The sequence below is a fragment of the Rhagoletis pomonella genome, unplaced genomic scaffold (genome assembly GCF_013731165.1).
Source record: "Rhagoletis pomonella isolate Grant_MI unplaced genomic scaffold, Rhpom_1.0 Rhpom_scaffold_00012, whole genome shotgun sequence".
NCBI classification, from domain to species: Eukaryota; Metazoa; Arthropoda; class Insecta; order Diptera; family Tephritidae; genus Rhagoletis; species Rhagoletis pomonella.
Window position 1 is genome coordinate 19,548,773 of NW_023458566.1, and position 11,002 is coordinate 19,559,774.

The 11,002-nt window shown below is 36.0% G+C and overlaps 2 protein-coding genes across 2 annotated transcripts in view; both read left to right on the top strand.

Moving 5' to 3' along the window:
* Window positions 1-403, top strand: part of LOC118747628 (A-agglutinin anchorage subunit-like) — a 1,124-nt gene extending 721 nt beyond the window's left edge. Inside the window, exons 4-5 of the mRNA XM_036481676.1 lie at window positions 46-147; window positions 227-403. Coding sequence (XP_036337569.1) covers window positions 46-147; window positions 227-356 — 232 coding nt within the window. The 3' untranslated portion in view covers window positions 357-403. The remainder of the gene's footprint in view (window positions 1-45; window positions 148-226) is intronic.
* Window positions 404-3,984: 3,581 nt separating this feature from the next.
* On the top strand, window positions 3,985-4,889 carry LOC118747629. Its single transcript, XM_036481678.1, has 3 exons — window positions 3,985-4,078; window positions 4,158-4,707; window positions 4,766-4,889. Exons 1-3 carry the CDS (start codon window positions 3,985-3,987, stop codon window positions 4,887-4,889), a joined length of 768 nt encoding a protein of 255 aa, XP_036337571.1.
* The last annotated feature ends 6,113 nt before the right edge of the window (window positions 4,890-11,002 follow it).

Genomic DNA, 11,002 nt, shown 5'->3' on the forward strand with positions numbered 1-11,002 from the left:
TGATTCCACAACGACAACGAGCTCTGTTACAGAGACGTCGTCGTCAACGGCCAGCACTGCGACGTCTTCCACCGTCGAGAATACAGAGTGCGCGAGCAAGAGCTTGGTAGGGCGCTATCCTTATCCAAATGACACAGTGTGTACTAGGTAAGTGCATACACATCAATCAGCCACTGTAACGTAATAACGTAAATCCATTCAATTAATGTATTTTTTGTGATTACAGTTACATTTACTGCTACTACAGTGCCGCAGCGGGAAGTTTACTCGGTCAAGCAATGACTTGTCCCACTGGCAAATACTTCAACTCGGCTATAAGAAACTGTCAAGCTGCAAAGCCTACTGACTGTGTTTAAATTTAAGAGCCTTCGGATGGCGAATTAATTTTTAGTGGAAAAGTGTGGTTAGCGTAAGATAATAAATATAAAAGTAAATAAATATCCTCAGTGGACCGAGATTTTAATGTTTACGGTTTTATAAACTTGAATTCAACTTGTTACTCCATTTACATTTTCATCATACAGTTGTATGCACTGTGATTCACAGAAGTGTTCACATCATGATTTCTTTAAATATTCACAATCTTTCCGAGGTAAATGTTATTTGTTACTTTTTATTTTTTTTTAATAATGTACATCCTTTAACCAAAACCATATACATCAAAGTTTAAAACTATGTATATGCAAAATTTTGGAAAATTCAAGGAATTTTCATCAAAATATTACACTTTTTAATATTAATTTCCAGAATGGTTTTTGGTATGCAGTTTTGTAGCACATACAATTTTATCAAAATAAAGTACAAGTTTCAAGCGGCTAAAAACTCGCGCTAATTTGATATCAAAGGGTGAAAACTTGTTTGAGTCACTGTATATTCTTTTCGGAATCGCCATCATCGTCGATATAGGCATTACCATTATTGTTGTAGTTACGGTTCGATATATATACTTGTTTATGTCGTTAGCTTAGGTTCCATTATCCATGTTCCTGATCCGGTGTTAGTTTTGGAGCTATCAGTAAAGATTCTAAAGTATGTTATTCAGGGCTATGAATTGGAGTTAAACCAGCACTCAGATCCATGGAACTCAACATTTTCGTATCTATGTCACAAAGGCAACGGTGGCGCATTATCAATTAACGTCTAGAGCTCTTCTCCATTTATTTCAAGCTTACAAGGTGCCTCATAGGAGCCTCCCCTCGGATAAAGACATCGTTCGTTGAAGTTTGGTAAGCAGATTTCCTACGTTATTGATTAAAATAATAACAGCTCTTATTATTGAGGGGTTACTTCATAGGATAGACCAAAGGCCTGTTAACATTCTCATAATGCTTTCGAGGCTTTGATAGTCACTGGTTCAACGTAAGACTGATATATATACTACATAAACACATATATTTACTCTTTATGTATGAATGTTTCAACAGCGTTCATTGGCTACTAGGGTTGTGTTGTCCTAACAAAATATTTGAAGGTGGCCATTGGTATACCATCCTTGTTCTTCCCACGAAATATGTGGGCGGACCTACCGTCTCTTGCCAATTCGTCAGTTGAAAGTCGGCGGCATTCAGTAAGTTACTTGGCATTGTCTATGAGTGAGTCTAAAGTTTTCCGCATGGCCAAAGCTTCCTCTTGATATGTTCTGCAGTAGTACAACAGATGTTAAAATCCAGCTACGCTGGTTAGGTCATGTCGTTCGAATGGACATAATATGTATATTATACGCTCCTGCTCTGGAAGTGTTCAACGCGGATCGCGATGCTGGTAACAGAGGGAGAGGAGGCCTCCTCTGCGCTGGAAAGACCAGGTGGAGAAGGACTTGAGTTCATTTGGAGTCAGATGCCACAGAAAATAAATGGCTGTTTCGGTCTCAGCCAAAATCGCTTAGGCGGTTATACCGTTAATAAAGAAGAATAAGTGGAAAAGATGTATCTTACCTCAGTTCGTTTGAAACAACTCCTCCTCCGTTTCTCCATTTAAGCTTGAAGCTATCTATATAAAAGTCTGTTACATTAGGCTTATAATGAGGCGTGCGACACTACATCTGTCGTGTTCGTAACAGTGTTTTAAAATTTACTATTGAAAATGAGTGAGGACATTAATTGGACGACACTGATTAGGTTAGGTTAGGTTGCGTTATCTCGGCTACCCTTATCCCTCAGGAAAAGGACACACTTAGGCCACCACGGGCCCGTTGTGATGCCGTATAAGAGACTCCATATGTCCCTCCTCTTATCATATAAATGGAACCACTTCGTAGCTATGATGAAGCGCTCAAAGTCATAGACACTGTCTGAATCCAGTTCGGTCAGACATTCAAAAGAATAATGGAGTAACGAGCATCGACGAGCTCTCACCAGAGCAGGACAGTTGCATAAGCAGTGCTCCACGCTTTCGATTTCCTTCTCATCGCGGCAGCAAACCCATTCGAGTGGCGTGTTTTCCCATCAGGCAATGCCCGGGGAGAACTCCGGTACTGATTGGTATCGAAATTGTCGCTGACATGCTTGTCTCTCCATTTATGAGGCGCCCTTTATGTTTTACTGTTTCAAGAACGACCGTGTCTCGAGCAATTATACCAAACGGAGGTAGATGCAGATATATGTGGGCATGGAACAATTCCGCCTTGTTTGTATCCTTTTCAGTCGATTTCTAGAGTTTAGGCCCCCAAACTAAGACTCCGTGGAATGTAATGGAATGGACAATTGTCGTAAATATATATATCCCCTCTACCATCTTTGGAGAGAGTTCCCATGGTATCCTGTTGCCTTTTTGCATAAAAACGTTTTGTTGGGACTTTCTTAATGAGTTTCGCTGTGATGCGATTTCTGTCGAGAATAAGTCTTAAGAACTTGGCCCTACTTTGGAAAAAATAGGCTGGTATCATCTAGTTTGAGACGTACGAAATGCGGCACTTTGTTTACTTATGACATTTTGACTTCTACAAAAAATGTTGCCCTCTGCTAAGAGTTTGTTCAAAGAGGGCAATGAAAGGGCAAACTTGTTTGGAAGAAACTACAACGCCATTAGTTTCGTTGGATTTAACTCCTACTCACAGTTTTTAGGCAAGAAATTTGTTAAACGAGAGAGGTTTCCATAAGACACAAAAAGGCTTGCATCTGGGGTTCAATAGGAACGAAGAGAGATTTCCTATGTGCCCCTGTCAACTATCATTTGAATCATAACATCCGCCGGCTCCAAGAAGTTGGTGTACGATTCCTAATCAGGAACCTGCCCACGGACTCGCTGGGGAATGGTACTCAGTACAGATATGTATTAATATTTTGTCTATGTATTTTTTTAACATAATTTTCGGCTATTATATCGATCGATGTATGAATATATTTATGCCTCGCACTTACCTATATTTATTAGTTTTATTCGCATTGGTGTACGCGCCCTTAAATTAAAATTGCCCCACAGCTTTACTTGTTAGTAGCTTGTTGATAATTTGGGCTAATCAAAGGTTGTTATCTAATTTTTTTTCGACCTACGAAATTTTATCTTTATACATATCGCACGTAGTCTTCAAAAGTGTGATATTTCGAAATTTGTAAATTTTGATACGATACTCTAAAAATGTTCAAAGACCATGAAATTACAAGTAGAAAATAATGGGGAAGTGTTATTTTTGCAAGCATGACAGCCAATTCTCCGCTTTCTGTTTTTTTTTATGTGTTCTGATAGACGGAGAATTTTGAGTTAGCATTATTTCGAAGAACATGTGCGATGCGTATGTGGATATCTTTGAGCGGTTCATAAATTTGTTAAACTCCATATAATGCTTAGGTTCAGGCGAAACATATTTAGTAAATCATCTAAACTTCAACCAAGGCAATATTCCTCGCATCAAAAAATGAGGAAAATTAAAGTAAAGTATCTCCCTAAATTTTTAGATCCACTTTACTTAGACATTGAAGAAATAATATTCATAATTTAATTATATCTTAGTTTTGCGTTCAGCTCACAATTGCTTTAGTGATAATAATGGCAAAACATGAGTCTCAAGCGGTGTGTAATGTTTGCAACGGTAATGGAGTCGCCTGCGCCAGCAACACTACATTTCAACTTTGTTTTAACGGTAATCTATGTGTCTCTAAAAAGAAACCCTCCAATTGAGAATTTCATGCATTTCACTCATTTATTTCACCCACACGCAGGCATACCCGACACAACCGTAACATACAACTGCCTCAACGACAATGAAGTGTGTACCGCGCTGGGCCAAATTTGCATTGATTCCTCCAGCAATCCCAATATACAGGCTGCCTGTGGCGATACTAAGCAGTGCGGCCAATGTGAAGGCATTGCAAATGGCGCCTACACTTGCACCAGCCGCACCACATTCACCATGTGCACGAACAACAATCTGACCAGTGTGCGCGGGTCCTGTCGAAGCGGAACGGTGTGTCGCACGTCGGTGGCGCATAGTGGCCAGACGCCTTGTGTTAGTGAGTGCTTATTGGATGTAACCGATATATGTGATGTTGGTGTGGCCGTGGATGCCCCACCAAACGATGACTCGGCTATTACTACGGTAATATTTCAACCTACGCCATCCTTGACGACAGTAGCAACATCAACCGGTACATCATCAACAGCAACAACCTCCGCAGAAGCAACTTCGTCTAGTCAATCTCCGGTAGCATCGTGTTCCGATCGCACGCAAGTTGGACGTTACCCCAATACAGCGGACAGTGGTTGCAGCAGGTGAGAGAGTATGCTAAATTTGCTGCCGATTTATTAATTTTACTTTTATTTCTTTTAGCTATCTTTATTGCCTGAATTCCGTGTCTGGTTTGGTTGGGCGTATAATGTCATGTCCCGCAGGAAAATATTTCAATTCAGATATAAGCAACTGTCAAAGCACTAAACCAAATGGCTGTGTTTGAAAAAAAACAAGTAAGAGCAGCGTTGTCTTCGGCTATGCCGAAGGCTTCATACCTTTCATGAACATCTGCAAATTTTACTTTGACAGATTACTGCTTTTGAATACATCTGCATACATCGATAGAGGAGTTACATACTTATATAAAAAATCGCATCTACACAATCAGAGGTATGGAAGATATACTTTATATGGCACCAATCTAAGTGATTTTCACTGCTATGTGATCGGTATGTAAACCGGTAACACAATTTATTGGGTTTAGTTTCCTACATAAAGGAGATATATCGCAAAAACTGGTATCTGAACAATCAGTGGTATAGGAGATAAAGCTTATACAGCATAGATTTTGACGATTTTCTCAGTAGACTTTGTATTATTATTTATAAAATATCTTACGAAATTTATCGGTTTTAGCTGTTCAAATAAAGGAGTTTTACAGTAAAATCCCATATCTGAACAATCAGATGTATGGAAGATACATATATGTTATAGTCACCCGATCCTTGTTATTTTCACTGTAAGTATTCCGTTGATAATGAGCAAAAATGGTGCGAAATTTCATGTTCCTAGCTGCATAAATGGAGGAGTTATGATAAAAGACCTCATATCTGAACAATCAGTTGTATGGGGGCTACAGGTTATAGTTACCCGATCTTTGTTATTTTCACTGTAAGTCTTCTGTTGATAATGAGTGAAAACAGCGCGAAATTTCACGGTCCTAGCTACATAAATGGATGAATTATAACGAAAAATCTCATATCTGATCAATCAGTTGTATGGGAGCTATAGGTTATAGTTACCCGATCTTTTTAATTTTCACTGTAAGTTTTCTGTTAATAATTATTGAAAACAGTGCGGAATTTCATGTTCCTAGCTATATAAATGGAGGAGTTATAACGAAAAATTTTATATCTGAACAATCAGTTGTATGGGAGCTATAGGTTATAGTGACCCGATCTTTGTAATTTTCACTGTAAGTATTCTGTTGATAATGGGTGCAAATACTGCAAAATCTCATGTTCGTAGCTGCATAAATGAAGAAGTTATAACGAAAAATCTCATATCTGAACAATCAGTTGTATGGGAGCTATATGTTATAGTGGTCCGATTCTTCCGGTTCCGACAAATGATTAATACATTATAAAAATACACCCACCTACCAAATTTGATCCGGATATCTCGAAAACTGAGAGACTAGATTGCATACAAACAGACGGACAGACGGACAGACGGACATGGCTAAATCAACTCAGCTCGACGTTCTGATCATATAAGTATACATTTTACTGGGTCTATCTCTTTTTGTTCTGGTACTTACAAACATCGGACCAAAGTTATAATACCATTTCATGCTCATGAAAGGTATAAAAATACGGCACAGTAAATTTACAATACCAAAAAAAAAACAAAAAAAGACAATTAAGGACGTGCTGTCTTAGGATATGCCGAAGGCTTAATAAAGTTCATAAATTATTCAACGGCTGAATGGAAGATCAAAATGGCTCAAGAATGTCCTCCATCAAAACTTCGCTGCATAATCTGCTATCTCAGAATTTGATTAAAAATTTTAAGTCGAATCCTGAAATGGGGCGTTCTCTAATCAAATTCTGAAATAGGGTGTCCTTGAAAAATTTTTTGAGATAGGAAGTTTTCGAGTCAGCTGCCAAGATAGATAGATGTTCCACTCAGCCCTCCATATGAATTTTTAACTTTACACTATCTTTGACTTTTCGGGAGCACAAAATTGTAGGCTTTTAGGTTGCCTGTTTATCAGGTTATTTATTTAAAAAATAGTATTATCTAGTGTATTTTATTATTGTAAACTATACCAAAAAAAAAAATATAACTACGTTATTACTAAAACATGAAGTTTTCCTCCTCATCTACTCCTTCTTAATTAGCTTTCAAATTATTAGAGCCATGCTTTTCTCTGTGCAAGCTAACAAGAGTCAAGCGGTCTCCCGGACTGTAAGGGCTCACTTAAACCACGCCTTCAGCGCTAATATATCCTACCCTCTCTAAAAAAAATTGGCAAAAAGCAACGGTTAAAGATCTGCATGTTTTGAGCGAGTTACTGCCAAATCCCCTCAGCCATTTAAATATCTGGTCTAAGGTATGTGAATTCGGAGGGGAGGCTCGTCTAAACACTTATTTAGTAAAAGTTTAAGCGGCAATATATTACTATGACCGTACATCACCTTATGGGTACACATGGGAAAAGGTTAGGATATGCAACCAACGATTTTTGTCGCAGCTACGGATATGAAAAAGAGGCAATGAATATTGAACACTATCACCGCCATTGCCCGCTTTGGCCACCGATTCTTTAACAAGTGCTTTACAAAGTGTGTAGCCGTTTTAGATTCGACGAATGTTCTCGGTTCGCATCGGTGATATCATAACGGGCCGATTTTTAGCTAAAGTGCGCCTTCGTGCTTTTCTTTCCCGCTAGAATCTAATCTAATCTAACCTAACCTAATCCCCAATTGCAACATCACCTTTAGTTTGTTTATCAAAAGTTATCTTCTCAAAGACGAATGTAGATAATAAGTATGTATGTAGATAAATTATGTCTTAATTTTCATACCGAGAAAAAACTTTCTTTTTTTAACTCGTGCATTATAAGAATGTAAATAAGTAAATAAACAAGCATACTACATTCATACATACGGTGGCGAGAATGTAAATAAGGAAGAGATATTTTAGTAAGTTTTGGATATTTTTCTTTGTTTAAAAAAATGTTTATTATTTTGTTTTTGAAACTTTTTTTGAAATTCATAAACGCTACCTCAAATTATTGTTCTCAACGATTAACGCATTTCCATGGGTTGGAACTAGTTACCATGGGGTTAGGAATCTGAAGTCAGTTTTTCAAAATTCAAAATGGCAGATCCAAAATGGCGCTAAATAAAAAAAAAAAAAATCACTGGCTTTTTTCGGCGGGAGTTTTTGGGGTCGCTGATTACGAATCTGAAGTCAATTTTTTTTAATTCAAAATGGCGTAGATATCAATTCTTAAAAAATTAGTAAAATTAAAACGTTGATACTGAACGTTTAATGCATTGTCAGGGCTTGAAACTCGTTACCAGTGGGCTACTGGGGTTAATGATTACGAATCTGGTTTTCGATTTTAAAATTTAAAATAGCGGATGCGAGTTTCAAACAAATCCAGTATACTCAGAACTTTTCTCAAAAATTAAATTTTCAAAATTTTGGTCGAACTTTCCTAATTTTTGTACAAAGTGTGAAATTTTGACTTACATGGTTTCTGCTAGATACACTTTTATAAAAAATAATAAACATTAAATAAACGAAAGCGAAGTAGCCAAAGAGTGCTAAAATATCTTTACCTTATTTATATTTTCGACACTGTATATATACGAATATGAATGTATATACATATGCATTCACAGTTAGCACCCACATAACAATTCCCACCATGCAAAACATGAGGAATAGGCAACAATCGTCAATGGCAACAAATTGGCGACTCACCGATTTATTGCTGTGGTGACAAATCGGCAACATCACTTCATTCATGTCAATTTTGAATAAAAAATTTCTCAAAAATTCCGAAACTTATGAATATGGCGTCAAGAGTATTGGCCAAAAGCATCTAAATTATGCCCAAGGAACAGATTGAAAAAATAGGAAGCCTCACAGCGAGAAAATGAATTAATTCCGATTGTAAGTTGCAATTTGGTATACAAAAAAATAAACGAAGTATTAAAAAGAATAAAATTATTCCGAATATCGCCTGAAGCGATAAGAAAACGACCCACCCAGGCGAGTTGCCTTCGGCGGACGTTTTAGAGTGACCGGTAATAGAAAATCGATTCGATGGCAATATTACCGGCAATAAATTTGTTTCCGAGGGCAACACGTTTTCTTATTGCCGGCAACACAAATTGTTTGGTGGGTTTTAGATTTTATTTGACTGTTTGAGTTTTTATTCATTTCAACTATGTGTACATGTACATTAGATTGCAACACCAAAAAAAAGTTGCGGCTTTTGCGCTGGGATTACAAAATATATTATATTTTAAGATGCCCACCAAAATATTTCGGACAAATATCAAGATTTACGTGAGCTGGAACGATTTGAAAATACCTCCCAAAATGGATTTTTTTATGAATAAAAACAGTTTCTTAAAGTTTTTTTTTTTAAATTGCCTCAGATGACAAAACAGATTAAGCTTGAAAAATCTGCATAAAAATATTTAAAAATCTTTTCAACGGAATCCTAATAATGAGATTTTTGATGCTGTTTTTTACTTTTTTCAAAGATTCATTTTAGGGAAAACTTGAATAACTGGGCCAAAACTATTTTAAACCATTGGGGTCTCAGTATTTTCCCACTATTTTTATTTCTGTCAAAAAAAAAAATCATTCGTGTCCCATTTTTATTTTTTCAAATACCAACACTTCTTAATTCAACTTTTAATGACGTACGTTCATCCTTCCCTTCTCTTTCATCTTTGAATGAGTTTATTATCAAAGAAATAAAAAGGGTGTGGAAATACCTTTCCTTTTCCGTTATTCTAGTTTTTCTTATAACAATATTTGAAATAAATAAATTAAAAAAACCGCATCAAAAATTTCGTAATTAATAATATGTATTTATATATATGAGGTAGTATATTACGATTCCGTTGAAAATTTATTAAAATTTTTTTAAAATATTTTCATGTAAATTTTTGAAACTTTAACCGTTTTGTCATTTGAGGGGATTTTTTCAAAAAAAAAAAAAAAATCTTTAAGAAACTATTTTTATTCATAAAAACTCCATTTTTGGAAGTATTCTCAAATGTGTCCAGCTCCCGTAAATCTTAATATTTTTCCAAAATATTTTGGTGGGCATCTTAAAATATAATAAATTTTATAATTCCAATGGAAACACAGTACCGTTTTTTTTTTTTTTGTGTGGAGTGATGCAGTCTAATGTACATATGTATGTATCCAGATAAAGACATAAAGGTAGAAATCACACCGCTTGAATAACATTAAACTAGTTATTTCCGCGGCTCAACTAGTTCGTCTCTGTAAATAAAATACTTTAATTTTCGCTTAAAAATGTTCGTTATTCATAGAGAAACAAAAAATAATCGCTTTGGCAATTCGGGTTATAGTTCAAAATCACTCAATCGCTGTTGAACTGTTCATTAAAAAAATATTATATGGTAAACGGGTATCCTTAAAACACCTAAGTTGGAAGGACCCTAAACTCGAAAGCATTTATCGTTCGAACTATGTCGACAGATCAGCAAAAATTTAAAAATTTTCGTAGTACACTATAGTTTAGTCACTTAAACGTTTTTTTCACTGGTTCCGAATTTCACTACAATGACGTAGCATATTAGCGGGATACGCATTCATACAAACATATATACATATATACACAAATATGTATGTACATAATATAAGTTAGAAGGCTTAACTTCAGACTTTAAGGAGCGAAATTAAAAGAATAAACAATCCAATTAGCAGGAATTTTGAATGTATAAAAAGACGCCTACAGACGAAGAGAGCTAATCAAAAATATGTCTAGCATAACGGTTAAACATAGAAAGTAGAAACTTTTAGTTTAGTGCCAACAGTCGTTAAATGGTTTCTCTAACGGAAAGGTGCACTTAGTCGCTTATTTGTTTGTGCATGCGAGTATGAGTATTTAAATAAAGAAAAAAAAATTGTTACTCTTTCTAGTAAAGTTTCGAATATTTCAAAGGAAATAAAAATTTGATAAGCCAAATTTTGCTGATTGTGAAATAAAATGGCGCAATGTGACGTCCGGAAATGGCTGTTATTTGTTCTACAAGTACGTTCGACAATGAAAACATCATAAATAGATATGTGTAAATAAGTTAGTAACGTGGCATAACGCTCAATATGGAGTTCAGTGTGACTATTTCGAAAATATATGTTCAACCAACTTTTTTTTTTATTAAAAACTACCAAAAGTGTTGACACCCTGCCAAAAATATAATAAAAAAAATTATAAAAATATATGCGCTAAATATTAGAAACTAAACGATTTTCATGCTGTGCTCGACCCTATATCGACGGCTGAGTGGGAGATCGGCCTATCTCGGCAGCCGGTTTGAAAACGCCCTATTT

What these genes read in the sequence shown, in the direction of transcription:
- LOC118747629 (XM_036481678.1), top strand. Translation starts at nt 3,985, where the DNA reads ATGGCAAAACATGAGTCTCAAGCGGTGTGTAATGTTTGCAACGGTAAT. An exon ending in ATTTCAACTTTGTTTTAACG is followed by an intron (nt 4,079 to 4,157) that starts GTAATCTATGTG and finishes ACCCACACGCAG; the next exon opens with GCATACCCGACACAACCGTA. An exon ending in GCGGACAGTGGTTGCAGCAG is followed by an intron (nt 4,708 to 4,765) that starts GTGAGAGAGTAT and finishes TATTTCTTTTAG; the next exon opens with CTATCTTTATTGCCTGAATT.